General features: G+C 32.2%; 2 protein-coding genes across 5 annotated transcripts; one reads left to right on the forward strand and one right to left on the reverse strand.

Annotated features, from left to right (window-relative positions):
* Positions 1-1,665: 1,665 nt before the first annotated feature.
* LOC103492002 (uncharacterized protein At2g37660, chloroplastic) lies at positions 1,666-7,706 on the forward strand. Of its 3 annotated transcripts, none has more exons than XR_007819129.1 (10): positions 1,717-2,094; positions 2,371-2,483; positions 2,619-2,672; positions 3,659-3,743; positions 3,995-4,100; positions 4,776-4,862; positions 4,986-5,083; positions 5,682-5,791; positions 6,302-6,444; positions 7,161-7,706. XR_007819129.1 is itself a non-coding variant. In XM_008452150.3 (9 exons), the coding sequence occupies exons 1-9, from the start codon at positions 1,794-1,796 to the stop codon at positions 6,365-6,367; spliced, it is 1,020 nt and encodes a 339-aa protein (XP_008450372.2). In that variant the 5' UTR covers positions 1,666-1,793; the 3' UTR covers positions 6,368-6,668. The 3 variants fall into 3 exon arrangements, 1 of the variants encoding a protein (XP_008450372.2); XR_538201.2 differs by having other exon boundaries at positions 7,164-7,706; XM_008452150.3 differs by lacking the exon at positions 7,161-7,706 and having other exon boundaries at positions 1,666-2,094; positions 6,302-6,668.
* A 191-nt stretch (positions 7,707-7,897) lies between these two features.
* Positions 7,898-14,429, reverse strand: LOC103492001 (phytochromobilin:ferredoxin oxidoreductase, chloroplastic). 2 transcript variants are annotated; one of them, XM_051081693.1, is made up of 9 exons: positions 14,007-14,154; positions 13,442-13,513; positions 12,799-12,915; positions 11,399-11,493; positions 9,520-9,613; positions 9,226-9,357; positions 8,950-9,054; positions 8,364-8,414; positions 7,898-8,285 (listed from the first exon to the last, which is right to left on the reverse strand). In XM_051081693.1, the coding sequence occupies exons 3-9, from the start codon at positions 12,898-12,900 to the stop codon at positions 8,097-8,099; spliced, it is 768 nt and encodes a 255-aa protein (XP_050937650.1). In that variant the 5' UTR covers positions 12,901-12,915; positions 13,442-13,513; positions 14,007-14,154; the 3' UTR covers positions 7,898-8,096. The 2 variants fall into 2 exon arrangements, with proteins under 2 accessions (XP_050937650.1, XP_008450371.2); XM_008452149.3 differs by lacking the exon at positions 13,442-13,513 and having other exon boundaries at positions 14,007-14,429.
* Between the last annotated feature and the right edge of the window lie 1,673 nt (positions 14,430-16,102).

The raw sequence follows: 16,102 nt of genomic DNA on the forward strand, positions 1-16,102 counted from the left end.
TATTGTAACACAGTCTAAAATAATCAGCACTACGACAACATATATTATTATAAATCATATTGTAATTGTATGCACCGCAAACACATACTATTATAACAAACATATTATAATAACTAAGAATGTATCTTTAAAGGACACATGAGATAAGTGGGTGAAAGTTGCTTAAAGTACCCTGTGCATGGACTTCTAATATTTTTTGTTAATATTTATAATACAAACAACTTGTAATTTCATCCACTTTTAGATGTTGCATTATAGATATCAGAAATTGGTATTAAATAACGAAAAATGTATTTTTTTTTTAAAAAAAAGAAACAAATAACTTTAAGTACATTATTGAACTCTTTTAAAAATCTTAACGTTTTTGAAACTTTCGAAATAATTTTTTTTACACAGATTACAAAGTTTTTGGAAATTTATTCTAATTTAACATTTATAATAATCAAAACATAACTAATAGTATTTATTTAATAGGTCATAAAAAGGTTACATTCAATAAAAATTACAAGATTTTACTATGGTGTATTTGAGGGTAACTTTGACATGACTATAATCACTTTTGTTATTCTCAAAATTACTTTTATCTAAACTAGTCATGTTTGGCAATAAAATGAAATTGATTTTTGAAAAACAATAAATCACTTTAAATTGATTTTTAAAGTATTACTCATCAAGTGATTCTTCTCTTTGTGATTGCCTCGTTTTTTTAAATTATTAAAAATAAATCAATAAAATTAGATATTTATTAAAAAAAATTCAACAATTGCAGCCAACCAACTTTTGATTATTATTATTTTAATTGCTCTTAGCAAACTTTCAATGATTGCTTTCCCACAACCATTACCGATAAACTTCTGACGACCATATATCGTCATTGACAAACTTCCAATGATGGTTTTTCGATAACGGTTGCTAGTCAACCTTTAATCACGTCTCTGTCGATTGTTTCTTGGCGATTGCTGACGACCATTTTTTTTGCAATTGCTACCATTCGACCTCTAATGATTGCTTTTCGAAATCATTGTTGATCGGTTTTCAACAACTATTTTGTTTATGACAGTTGTCGAACAACTTCATGCAACTACTACCACCAACCTTAGATTAACGTTTTTCATCATCACCAATGATCAATTTTTGACGATCACATCTTAGCAACTGACGCCGAACAACTTATAGTATAGTTCATATTTGTTAAAAATAAATTAATAAAATTAGATATTTGTTAGAACTTCAAAAAATATTCCAACAACCGTTTTCACCCAAATGTCGACGACCATGTTTCAATGACCAACTTTAGCGACCACAACTATAAACCTCTAATCACCATTTTTCAATGATAACTATCGAGTATCGACCACGGTTTCCAACAAAAGTTTGTCAGCCACAGTTGGTGGCCAACATTTTAATAAAAAAACATTTTTAAAAAAACAAATATAAAAATATATTATTACAATTAATTGGTTAAATAATTTTATTGTATCCCTTCCAAATTTTTAAACCAAACAAAAATTTGCTGGTTAAAAAATCACCTTTTTTTCAAAATAAATAGTAGGTAAACGTAAACCTATTCAAATCATACTCAAACTATTACTCCTTAACATTCCCCCTACAATTATTTTCAAAGTGACTTTTAAATCTGTTTTAACCTTCAGTTTTCATCCACTCCATGCAAACTCGTCCACGGAAATTTTACAAAAATCATAAAACACAAATTTTCAATGCAAAACATTTGAAACAAAAAATCTGTTGGATAATCAGTTCCTTCTTCACTCTTCCTCTTGAGCGTCTCATCAATGGCTACCATTACCAACCTCTCTCTCTCATACATCCCTCGTTTTCCTCATCCACCAACAATTTTTCACACAACATTCCAAACTCTTCCTCTCTTCACCCTTCCCCCGCTGTGTTCATCTTCATCCTTCGACAATCAACTTCGCAACAGCATTTCAAGCTACAGATTACGATCCCCAGCTATTCGTGCAATCAATCAGGAAGTTGTTCAGACTCCAAGTTCAGAATCGACCCGTGACTCGAAAATTGATCCTGTTGCTTCTTCTAAACTCGTCCTTGTCGTCGGAGGCTCCGGCGGCGTCGGTAGGCTCTATCTGTATTATTCTCTGTATCTTCCCGTTGAATATATATGCACGTACATGGTAAATTGAGTAGCTTAATTGAATTAGGCAGTGTTAACTAGTTATTTTTATGTAAAATTGAGTGTCTTGGTTGTAGTTCTTAATGGGGAGTAGGTACTGGTTATTTTAATGAAGTTTTTACTTCTTAGTCTGACTAATTAGCGAGCTACATTGGAGGGCTTCTTTTGTCCACTGTGTGATTTATGTTCTTGCTTTGATGTTTCACTTTCTTATATAGGACAGTTGGTGGCAGCAGCTTTGCTTGACCGGAATGTCAAATTACGCCTCTTACTGCGAGATCCGGAGAAAGCAACTACATTATTTGGTGAACAAGATGAAAATTTGTTACAGGTAATATGGTCTGTCTTAGTTAAGGAAGTTCATGGTACAGAATGTCAGAAGCTTATGATTTCATGTTTCATTTCGCTTGGTTGAGTGTAGCACATTAGTAGAGTTTGTTGTTACATAGAGTTTTAACTTTGACAGGTATGCAAAGGCGACACAAGGAACCCAGAAGACCTAGATCCATCTATATTTGAGGTTTGTGATCTAGATTAGATTACACTACCTTACCATTTTTTTTTGTTTCTAATTCTTTAAGGATGCTTTTATGATAGGAAACTTCCTGAGTTCATTTGATTATTCTTGGGCACCCTGAGGCTTTCCCACACTGCACCAAATAAAATTACCAGTTATTAATTACTTGCAGTCCTTTTATATACAAAAATAACCTTGCACGAAATAGTACTTTTTGTTCACTTCCCCAGTCCCCAGCTTCTCTCATGGGGAAGCTCCTTCCTCCCGTTCAAGAGAAAGGAAACAGAGGGAGAGCGAGAGGAGTGGTTGTGTTAAATATCCTTTTGCAAGGACAGAGTAGAGGTGACTGGGATAAATGGGGTGACAGTTGACATTGGAGGGCAATGGTGTTGTGTTGGGTACTAGAAAGTTATTCAATGGAAGGCCCAATTAATAGGTTCTTCATCGCAAGATTTGAGATTGATTCCCTCTTGCCTTCTTTTGCTTTGGCTAGTAATTAAATGTGTGAGTGCGATGAAGATGGAAAATTTGAAAGAAAAAAAAAAAAAAAAGAAAAGAAAAGCTAGAGACTGAAAATTACAATATAAATCAGATCGAAAAATTTGTGATTCTAAATAATATACCGTACAATTTTGAGTGTTGCTCTTGCACTCTCATGAAAGGTAGAGTTGGGCTATAAATTATGATCTCACTTAGGCAAACTAGTCTGATCCCTCATCACCAAACTTCAATTTTAAACCTTTTGATAACTTAGATTGTTATCATTACTTTTCTTATCAGATTCCTCTTTGAGTTAGATTGTATTAGAATTTTTAGTCCTGGTTTTGGATCATAATTGTTTCTTAATTTTAGTTTTTCTATAGAAGAAATGAACATTGGTAGTTATAATTTTTTCTGTTGTTAAAAAAACATTATAGCTTGGTGGTGTTGTATCAGATGTTTATAATTTTAAAATATCTGTTTTGATTTATCTGATATTCATCTGTTAGGGTGTCACACATGTGATTTGCTGCACAGGAACGACAGCCTTCCCTTCAAGACGATGGGATGGGGACAACACTCCTGAAAGAGTAGGTCAGAATTACACTGTTAATATCAGATGTTACGTCTTAGTGTTTTGGCTAGAAATTTAAGTCTACAGATCACTGTCACATCTCTGTTTCATTTTTCAACAACATTGTTGATATTAATAATTAATATAACATCAGAGTGTTTTGGCCATACTCAAGATTAAAGTTATTACTCATAAGTCATAAACACACCAACACAGAATCAATTAAGCCTATGCTTCTCAGCACTTTCTGACTGTGGTCTTATAATTGTAGATTGGGAGGGTGTGAGAAACCTCATATCAGCAATTCCTCGATCAGTAAAGAGAGTAGTTCTTGTTTCATCGATAGGTGTAACCAAATTCAATGAATTACCGTGGAGGTAGGCCAGCTTATTTTGTAAAGCAAGCATTACATGGTAGAGGAATGAAGAAACCTTCTAAATATTGACAGTTTTTCACTAACAAGAATGATTCATCTTGAAAATAATAATGATTAATGTGTCTGCTAAAAAGCGATTGCTTCTAGAAAGCATAGCCTGCATTATTGGAACTACTGGTACACATCATTTTTAGTTATATATTGTATAAACACAGACTCAAAGGATGTGTTCTTCAGTTTGTCAAACTAAATGTCTGTCTCGTCTTAGGTTTGGGTTTATACAGATCTGAAAAACTTTCCTAACCTTTCTTCTTAAAAGTCAGTATTCAGTTTTAACTTGGCCAGAAAAAAAAAAGTTCGTCAAACTGATGTTTACTTCTTCAGAATGTTCAATTTTATTAACATCTGGTGTCATATAGTCTTAATGCCAAAAGGACAGTAAGACCGTTAATCATGCAGCAGAAACTTCTGCTGGTTGATTATTTATATTGCTCAGCATGAGGCTTGACATTAAGTCGTTGATTTTCCTTTTATTGTTATTGTTTCTAAAACTTGGTATAGGAAGCAGACGAATCTGTGTCTGCATTTGGTTTTGTCGAATTTAAAATTTAAAAGAAAACATGTTTAGTATACAAACTATGCTTTAATCATAATTGATTTCTTTTCTTTTTCCTAGCATTATGAATCTTTTTGGTGTTCTCAAATACAAAAAGCAAGGGGAGGATTTTCTTCGCGACTCAGGACTTCCGTTCACAATTATCAGGTCGGTGTAGTTGGCATGGACTTGTTTTACCTCTAATTGTTTTTCTTTTTCTTTCTAGAAATTTAACATAGTTTCTCCCCATTGAGCGTACACTCACTCTTCCATGACAAATGTGCGCTACAGAGCTGGTAGGTTGACTGATGGACCATACACCTCGTATGATCTTAATACTTTGCTCAAAGCTACAGCAGGGCAGAGGCGTGCTGTCCTCCTTGGTCAAGGTACAACATTATAAGAATTTATAAAAATCACAAATGATGCATTTCTAGAGAATTGTGGTATGAAGAACACGTGGGGCTATCTCTGGGTGCGGTTTCATTATACATAGTTTTAGTTACCAATTATAAATCCTATGGCCTCAATTCTATATAGCTTTTCCTTTCCTTCTATATTAAATTACAAATTTGGTTCCTATATTTTAGAGAAAGTTAAAGCTTAGTTTCTATGGTTTAAAATGTTAGAACATAGTCTTAGACTCTCTATTATTTGATAAAACCTTATAAACAGTCCTTTGGGTTGATAAAATCCTAAAAAGATAGTTCCTACTGTAGAGACATGTTAGGAAGGTTTACTAAACCATAGGAACTAAATTTGCAATTTAACCTTGATTCTAATTGCTCGTAACAAAATTATCTAAGAAGTTTTAAAGTGAGCAGCCAAGCATGAAAATGTACAAACATATACGCTCTTCTTAGTACACCTTCTCGTGGCCATCAGCTTGTTTCCATTTCCCATCATTATATTCTTATTCCTTTGTTAATTAACACAATCGAATTCATGTCAAATTTATGTCGTCGTTTTTCCTCTCATGAATCTCAGGCGATAAACTCGTTGGAGAAGCCAGCAGGATTGTGGTTGCTGAAGCTTGCATACAGGCTCTAGACATCAACTTCACTGAAGGACAGGCTTACGAAATTAACTCTATTGAGGTGAGCTTCCAAGATATGCTGCAGTTGATAATGAAAGCTTGTTTAACATCTGTTTCTAGACAAATTTTCTAGCTTCAAAGATGCTCAAGTCAAAATTGAAATAAACAAACTCTTTTGAGAAAATCATTTCTATTGCTTCCCTATATTGTACTTTCATAGAGAATTTTTAAATTAAAGTTTGTGAATAAGCTTTACGGTTCTGTATGGATTTATTAGAAAAAAAAAATGTTTTTCAAAATAATCATTTTTATTTAAATTCTTTTGATAAAAACATTTTAGAAAGACTTAGCTATTTTATTTGGTTACCTAAAATTTTATTTTTTTTACAAAAATGACTTATCGTAAAACTAAATACTTGAAAAGTTAAACCAATTCAACCCTGCAAGTCATTTGAGTTTCTGAAAACAGAAAATAGAAAGCTATTTAAAAACATTATTTTAAACTAGCCGATTCTTCGTAAAGTTCTCTCTGTCTCTTCAGAAAGTAGATAAACTTTGAAACTTTTTGTAGGGTGAAGGTCCAGGAAATGATCCCAAAAAATGGAGTGAACTATTCAGAGCAGCTGGCACACAGTGATTACTTCTCCACATATCACTAACTTTCTACCCTTTACTGTATATGTCTTTCACTCTCTCCAATCTCTTCTTCTCATGGTAACTTCTTCATTTTAGAATTGCTTCACTTCAAGTCTCTCTCTCTCTCTTTCACTCTAAATGTAATATAAAAATTTATTGACCAAAAGAATAGTTTTATGGAAAGTTCAGAAACTGTGCCTGAGAGCGGAGAGCCAAGGATAGACAAGCAAGTTATATTGTAATGGAAGTAGATTAGGTTAAATTACTAATCTAGTAGTTTTGAGTCTTTTTGGTCTCACTTACATTTTGCGTCTAAGAAGTCTTCTTATTCATAATTTTTAAACCAATTAATTTTGTAGCAAAATTGAAATTTATTTCTCATAAATCTAACATGAGGACATAGATATCAAAGTTCTAATGCTCCAAATTAATTTTTTACTTAAGTTAGGTTGATTTAGGTCCTTTTATTTCTAACTTATTTTAGTTTCTTACTTGTTAGATCCATTTATAATTGAAAGTATAACTATTAAAACAACACTAAATGAAAATATTATAAAATAAAAAGTTCAAAATGAACCAATCAAGATTATTTAAATATTGATTATATATAAACTGGTTTATTTAAACAATTCTTAAATAATGTGTTCTTTTTTAAGAAAAAAAATTGATGATATACAGTTAAATTTGCCTCCAACGACGAACTTAAACTTTTTTGGATTAATTGTTTGTTTAATATTTTTTCTTTCAAAAAAGTTCGGCAACAAATCTTGATATTCTTACATCCCTGGTGTCAGCAGTACAAGATGATTCCAGTGAAGTAAGGAGGGCTTTATCTGCAATCAAAGCAGTCGCAAAAGAAAATCCTTCGTTTACTGTGACTCATGCCTCACTAATTGGTCCAGCACTCGTGGAGTGTTTGAGAGACGGCAGTACTCCTGTAAGATTAGCTGCAGAAAGATGTGCTTTGCATTGCTTCCAACTGACAAAAGGTAGTGAAAATGTTCAGGCTGCTCAAAAGTTTATCACAGGCCTTGAAGCTAGACAATTATCGAAGTTACCAGAGCAGAGCTACGATAGCAAAGACAGTGATGCAGAATCTGCTAGCGGTTAATTATCTACGAATATTTTCCTTTTCCCATGGGACAGAATTAATAGACCAGAATTTTAATGAGCAGATACCATTTACGAAAGGTTTCTTATTTATACGAAAAGGCCAACGCCCATTTTTGTCGTCTGGGTGTAGTTTATGTTAGATGTAATTAGCTCAAATACAAACATATGTTGTAATATGTATAAAATGGGGGGAGGAATAAGAGTTTTATTATTAATTTTGGTTGTGATATAGGTTTTATCAAACAAGGAGTTTTGAAATGCAATGGAAGGAAATAATTTTGATTAAAAAATACACATTAAACCACCAATTCACCCAAAAACTTAAGATGGTGATTGAAGACAAATTTAACCGTATATCACCAACATATATATATATTCAAGTCTAAAAGTATCATAGTTCCTAAAGACAATAAACATAGAATCTGAATACTGGATGAGCTTAGAGAAGAAACAAAAAATTGTTGTGGCTCATTGAAAAATTCATCACTTCAATGGCAGTGCATCCAACTACTTGCTTGCAAACAATAACTTAACGAAATCTGAGCTCAGTCTAATGTACAAGTTACACCTACATTAATTTACTTAACCAAAAACATTAGTAAGGAAGAGAACTAACATCAGCTTTTGATAGTATCTCCAATAAATTCACCTCTTTCATCCCAAGGTCGATGTTCGTAAGACTTTCCTGCCATACTGCGTTTCGTGTTGATTGTACCATCTTCACAGCGATACTCTGGAAAGTAATCCAAAAAACTTTTGCTTCCGAGCTCATCAATGCCATTGAACAGAAAATTTTGCACCACATCCTAATGATTAGATGCAAAGTGAGAAAATGAAGATTTTTTAAACGATGCAAGAACATTTACAGGTTTCATGTATGTTACCTTTGCAAGCGTCTCTCCAATTAGTTTTCTTAGAAGATGGTGTCCTGGATCCTGTTTTGCAAATGTTGCATCGAATAAAGGCCCAAACAATTTAACAATAGAGAGTTTTCATGAAACTTTATAGTCTTAGACTAAGTTTTATTTCAGTGGTAGAATGAAAACCAATTTAGTATACTCCTAAATGATCTTTCTAGTCTAAATTTGAATACAAGGTGTTCACAAAAATAGCAAATTTTTTTATAATAATTGGCTCATGTTACTATATTTTATAAATTGCAAAAAGTAGCAAATTTAAAAATAGATAGCCCTATGATATATCTAATTACTTGTCATATTTACAATATGCAAAAAAAAAAAAAAGTGCTATGAGTTATTTTTTTCTAATTTTTTTTGTTATTTGATGCAATTTCCCTTGAATATATAACCAAAGTTAACTGTGAGCAATTATCTAGCTAAGTGTCGGTAAAATCCATCCATATACGACCACCGCATCTTTGTCGCCCGAGCTAAGCCCGAAATTTTCATAAAACAAAAACATACAAGGAAAGAAGAAGAGATCTATGATATGAGAACATTTGTTAATGACCTTTTCTGCCCTCCACGACAAGTATCTGTGTTGCGCTTCACGATTAATCATACGTTGGGACGGGATAGTTTCCTCCACAGTATTATTCATGAGCTCAAGCCATGCCTAGCAGTAAATTGAAACTTTCAGTAACATAATCAAAATAAGATCCAATCTTTATAACTAAAATACTTCAAAAACACAAAGTTAGAAATCACACAAGAAAAGGCAAAAAAAAAAAAAGAAAAAAGAAAAAAGAATCTTTATCATAGCAGAAGCATAGTTAATTTCAACTACCTTGTAGTAATCCATGAATGCAGAAGATAATATATCGTACTTGGACTCAGTCGATGAAAACTTGGACCATATCACAATGGGAGAGAAAAATTTCAATGACTCACTCGTAAGCTTTCCGCCCCAGGGTAAAAGCTGCAGGAAGTCTGTTTTCAGTAATCATCACATCAAATTTAGAACAGACTTAGGAAAAGGAAAAAGAGTTGTATGAAAAACGTGATAAAAGTAAAAATTCTGAAGTGCCAGTAGTAGTTAGTAAATAGTAATATGACTAATATCTTGAAAATAGACATTCACCTCCGCATATTTAGTTCCAAGATGTAATAAGCTTTTATAGTACTTTTCTCTATAATATCTTTGGGTGATCACATCATGCAAAGGGTTGAGATCCCTACAAAAAAATACGAGTTAGTGTTACGAACAGATTATATTTAGTGTAAGTTCCAGCAAGAACAAGAACATTAATTGGTAACCTCGTTAGAGATATTTTAGAATATAATTTGGACGCTCGGACTAAGAAGTATATGGTACACGATTAGGTGTCTGCTTTTCATCAGTGAGCCAAACTCATATCACTCTAAATCAACATTTTTCCCTCCAGGTATGTGATTGAGATTGCTAAAAAAGTACTTATGGAACCGATTCTGGTCATTTTAGTGGACATTTGTCTCTAACTTAAGTTTCTAACAAGTGCCTACCAACAAAAACTGGAGAAAGCTCACTAAATCAGAAGGCAAAATGCCTACATTCTCTTATCTAACTTATTATGCCCAATGAATGTGGAAAAAAGTGTAGAGGTGTACGTTTACAAACTATTGATTAGATGACATGCTTTAGGAACATTAAAGATTGATTGACCACCAAACATTTTTTGGGGTAAAGAAACTAAGCTTTTATTGTGAAAAATGATAGAATAAAATGACGGCGAATGAAAAACAAGCCCTAAGGAAATGGTAGTATGGCATTAGCTTCGCAAAAGACCCCATTTCAAGAGAACAAGACCAAGACCATAATTACAAAAAGGCCTAGTGATTGACGCCCACAAATAAGTATTTAACATTTCCACCTCCCAAAACTCCTCACCCGATTTCATGACCTCTCCAAAAGATATTACTGTTCTCAAAGCCAAATAACCCACAAAACAGTAAAAATTCGAAAGTTTACATTTCATTGATAAAACAAAACATCAAAGAAGTTACCATGCCACAAAATTTTGCCCCTCTGCTTAAAGGGAGGATCAAAAGCAACTTCTCCAATATAGAAATCCCATCACTATTGCGAGCCCCACAGAGATTGAATGAACTCAACCAGCAACTTCAAGGTAGTGTACAAACTAGTAAATGGTTAAGATCCACCTAGTGCCACTTAAACCCTTGCGTGTACAAAACGAAGGAAGGGTGTTTTATTAATACAATCAATGTTTAAGATCCACCTAGTGCCACTTAAACCATACAGAACTCTCTACATTCTTTGGAATTTTAACCCTCCAAGAAGACCCGCCACATCAATCCTCTCTATCAAACTTAGGATGACTCAAACCTAATAAAACCGAAGAATGGTCTTGGCAATAGGCCACTAAACGCAACGCTGCTTCGAAAGAAAGTATAAATATGGAAATAAAGACAATGGCTTATCTCCCACCCATTGGTCCAGGCCACGCATAAATAAACTTTTGAGCCTTCCCAAACACAGTAACCAACAAACAAACTGAGAGAAATTGGGAAAACCACAATAGATATGACCCCTTCCCACAAGCTTTGGGTTCTTTCTTCTAGGTTTTGATCTACAGTCAGTAATCCGCATCTACCTCCATCCTTTTATTTGAACTAAATTGACTTTTCGGATATCATTGTTAACAGGAGGCAAGGCATTCACATAACCAATGGATTTTTAGATTGATTCATTCACATTGGATTTTAGTTTTTTTTTTTTTGAAAAAGTATTGTAATACTACTCGGGGTGGGGGGATTTGAACCTGGGACCTATTGTCCGCGGGTACAAACAAGTGTCAGTTGAGCTGAGCTCATGTTCGGATTTTAGTATTTCCAATGGTTCCATGGTAGAAGATGCAAAAGTTTACAGACTTTGAAGCATTGAAGCTCATATGAATAATGTAAGGCTATTTGTTCTGTAATTTAGTATCTTCTATCAGGCTCCAAAGAACAAAGAAGCTTACAGTACAACTATACTTGAATTTGCGGCAGTGAAAATATTTGCGCAAAAAATGGGAATATCAAATTCTGGTTCAGGGAATGCAGCAAAATCTAAAACCTGCACCATAATTGAAGGGAAATAGTTAATTGAATATAAATATAGATGCTAAGTATGACTATCAAACACAGATTCTGGAGTGAATTTCAGCAGTTTAGGGCTAGTTTGATAACATAAATAGTAACAAAAAGGAAAAATAAGATTTACGGTTGGGCTAGCTACACAAACTACAGTTTAGAAATTTGTTTAGAGCTGATTCAAGTAATTCAGAAACCTCAAAATCATTGATACTAATTCTTACAGCGAGTATCTACAATGAATAGCCACATGGATCAATATTCCCATCATAGCCATAACCAAAGTAATTTTTAGTCCATGACTGAGACTAACCCTCTCATCATCAACAAAGTACAAGGACATCTTAGGATAACTATCAAATTTCTGTACTTTAGAGTTTAGAGTTCCAAGGAAAGTTTCTCAAGGGATGGTTCTTCTTTTAACATTGTCAAATTTTAAATTTGAGGGGAAGCAGAGAATTGCATCAAGGAAAAATAAAGAAGGCTACAAGCAAAAAGGGCTAGAGAACCAATCAAAACTACGAATTGCTTTCTGTTTGTTATTAAAAAAAATATGACAACTATGAATAAGAAATAAACGAAATAAAAATATCACAGGCTAGGGGTGACAAGCATCTTGTCTTGCACAATTACTTGCCTAAAAGTTACAAAACAAGAGCTTTTGAATTTAAAATAACTGTTGATAGGCTATAATTATAGAAAATTTTCTTTTATTCTTTGAACACCCAAGAGAGTTGGGTAAGCTATTTCTTGTGGTCTAATAAGTTTGCATATTAATACTCTTTTTGTGTGTGGGCATCATGATGACAATAATGGTGATGAGAGAATGACCTTTCTGAAGTTACTGAAATGCCTTTAATCTCACATTATAAAATTTGATTTTTCTCCATAGTTTCATAAACAGAAAGACACGCTAATCATGTAATTTTGTGGGCAACCATCAAAGTATACAATATTTTCCATTTTATTTTATTCATCAATGTAATATAACTTCTTTCTTTTCTGATTATAGTCTCTTGTATATGATTTCCAATCATAAAATTTTCATGTAATCCACCTATACATGTTTTGGGGTTTATTCATTTTATTTCAATCATCAATGGAATTTGTTTCCCTTCTCGAAAAAGATGGAAGTGGTCATTAGAGAATCCTCCAATTCTTCTCTGTCAAGTCACTTTACAATTTACATAATACAGTTGAAATTCTCTTAGATTTCATTTTCCAATCATATTATATGAACTATAGCATAAAAAATTCTCCCTAAGAGGGTTGAAATAGAAAATAAAACCTGAACTGTTTCACTTTCGATATTCAAACTACGAAGTAGTCTGATCTTAGGAGCATGGAAAGATAACATTTCAAGCTTGGCTTTCTGGTCCAACGAAAGCATGGAATTATGTTTTTCCTGCAGGATAAGAATAATTCTAACGTTACTGTGGCAGAAACAATGACTCGTGTTTAAATTCATACAAATTTTAAAACTTTATTCATTCTGACAATGCTGACAATAACAGCAAAAGATACATACTACACAATCATGTATGTAAATGCAAGCCTGAAACGATTACATTATATTGACTTGAGTTGACAAAAAATCATACAATCCATTAGAATATCAAATAGGGTATTCAGTAATCAGCGAGTTGACAACCTGTCCATGCTAGATAAAAAATAATCTATGAACTTAAGTAGTAGTTTAGATATGATGATGAATTGCTCGAGTTCTTCGATATCCTATCATAAAAAGATATGGAATCTACTGAAAAAAAAAACAGCCGCTATAATCCAGCAAGATAAGAACAAGAAACCAATCCAACAATCTCCTTGGCAGGAATTGGCAAGTTTGAAGAAATATAAAATGTAGAGAAAACAAACAGTTAAGATTATTTATACATCATGTAGACAAGAAAAGGACCAAGAGGTTAAATTACAAATTCAGTCCATTAAGTTTGATGGTTGTGTCGATTTACTTCCAAGAGTTCCAATTCCATTTCAGGTAGACCCTGTTATTAATATCATTATGATATGGTAAGTCTAATGGACATTATTGATTTATACAAATGATAATAGGATTGAAAACACGATATTTTGGGTGTATTCTCATGACAAGTTAAGAACTCAGAACACTTTGATAGAGAGAGTCATTTCCAGTCCATTAAAAGATACATCAATGAAAACTAATCTAAAACAAAAAGTCCATCAAATATCTTCACACAAAATCAGTGAAAAAGAGAAAAACATGTCATACTGAAAAAAGCTCATCAGTCAAACTCACAGTAGAACAGGGGAAGTGACAAGAAACACAACAAAAAGCATCCCTATTCTTAGCAGACGCTATTAAACAAAGAAAATAAAAACCAATCTAGAGAGAAGAACAGCCAAAACTTTTTTTTTTTTTTTTTTTTGGAAAGATTACAAAGCAAAATGGATTAATGAGGCTCAAATGAAGCAAAATCGGAAGATCCAAATACAATATCAAGTAGATTAACTCATTACCTGTAAAGGGGAGGGGAAGAGATGGGTGTGAAGTTTGGTTTCATCCAAAGCGAATTGAACAAATTTCTGATATGAAATTGAAGAAATGGGAAAGCGAGCTCTTTTAAACCTGTTTTTACTGTTACAATTGGTCGAAAATGGTGGAGAGTTGAAGGAAAGAGAGAAGGACAAACGAGAAGAACCCATTGGAGTTAAACTTCTAATGAAGGGTTCAGTTGAAGCATTTGCGTTACTGAAATCCCATTTTGTATCTCTCAAATCGATCCAGTGTTGGGGTTTGAGCTATGAAGAAGAAGGATTTTGGATCATGTGTTCACCCACGTTGCCAAATTGGTGAAATCAAGAAAAGTAAAAATGATGTTTAAAGTGAGATGAAAATATGAATATCCTAATGAGGAAATGTACCTGTTTTGTTCTTCTTTGCGTCAAACAAGGCATTGTGTCCGAAATATATATATTGTAATGGGAGGAACATTTGACCCATAAAGACAAAGGTCGTGTGGTTAATCTTAGTTTGACATTGGAAATAGTAAATTTGTGTTTAGAGATCCATCTTACCACGTGTGGCATGCGGATATTATTTTAACTTTAATTATATATTAATATTTGGATAAGATATTACCATATATTATTTTTTAACTTTAATTATATTTTACTATTTGGATAAAATATTACGAAGTATTGTCTGTCATATTATTATTTAATTAGAAAAACTCTATAAACCCATTCAAATATAAAAAGATTCATCTTACTCCATAATTCTTCGATAATACATTTGTAATGGAATATGTTTACATAATACACCAAAAACTAATATGAATGTTTAATTGTGAAAAAGCTAGACGAAATGAGTTCTTTTAGCGATTTTGATACAATGAAATAACACTTTTTAAAAGACAATGATGATACTTATACTTTTGTTATTAGTATTAGTTGATTAATTAATTACACCACGAGTTTTGATGATTCTTATGAAAAAATGGTTGTTAAAGAAATATATATAAAAAAAAATAAAGAATGAACATCATAATTAAAATATCGAATGATTTTTTTTTAATTGTGATTTGTATGTTTGCGAAATCACATACTTTCATTCTCAAACCCTTTTCACCTCCAACTATATTATTAATTTGGGCATTATTCATGAATTATGTATCATTCAAAAATCATGTGGATCATCGTATTTCTATATTCACATACACCATCTCATATATATAGGTGAAATTAATGAACTCGTTTGGTTTTCCATGGGTCAATACAATTTTGGAGCAAAAGAAAAAAAATAAAATTATTTATGCTACTTTTTTTTTTTTTTTTTGTGAAAAGATTGACCATGAAGAAAATTATTGAGTTATAGCAATCTCATAAAAACAAAAATAATAATAATAAGAAAAAAGAATGAAAGATAATATTATCATATGATCTTATTCTTTTGGTTGAGAGGTGGGAATAATGTATTATAAAAGACAAACTATAAGCAAGAGACAATTTTATGTCTAAAAAATAAAATTAAATGAAAAATATGTAGGAAAGAAAAAGATAAGAAATTGAGTGTAATATGTATATCTAAGTCGTAGCTTCTTCGTTAATTAAATTTTGAGTGTTTCTCACATTGTTATATTTATGTAATTCAAGTAGAACTTTATTAGACATATGTTAAAATTTCAATAGAAATGATATGAGATTGAGAGAGATTTTAATACAATGATTTTTAATATTCAAGCAATTAATTCATAGGTTACAATTGCATATTAGCGGTTAAAATGATAATTATTCTTCATTATTTACCTAATTTGAAAGTATTTTTACAAATAAATTAATAATTAATAATTAATCTATGAGATCTTTTTACAAATAGTAAAATATTTACTGTATATAATAATTCTGAAAACGAAAAAAAATCTATAGGCCTACCGTTGTAAAATATAAAAAAAAGCTCCATCAACCACTCGCGCGTAATATACTTGGTACAAAATGTGCGCGTAATATATTTGGTATACGATTGTTTAGATTTAGTTATTGTTTAGTACATGATCGTTTAGATTTGGTCATTTAATTTGACAATTATTTTTTTAATCCTATCGTTTAATTTGGTT

This window comes from Cucumis melo, chromosome 2, assembly GCF_025177605.1.
Source record: "Cucumis melo cultivar AY chromosome 2, USDA_Cmelo_AY_1.0, whole genome shotgun sequence".
Classification (NCBI taxonomy): domain Eukaryota; kingdom Viridiplantae; phylum Streptophyta; class Magnoliopsida; order Cucurbitales; family Cucurbitaceae; genus Cucumis; species Cucumis melo.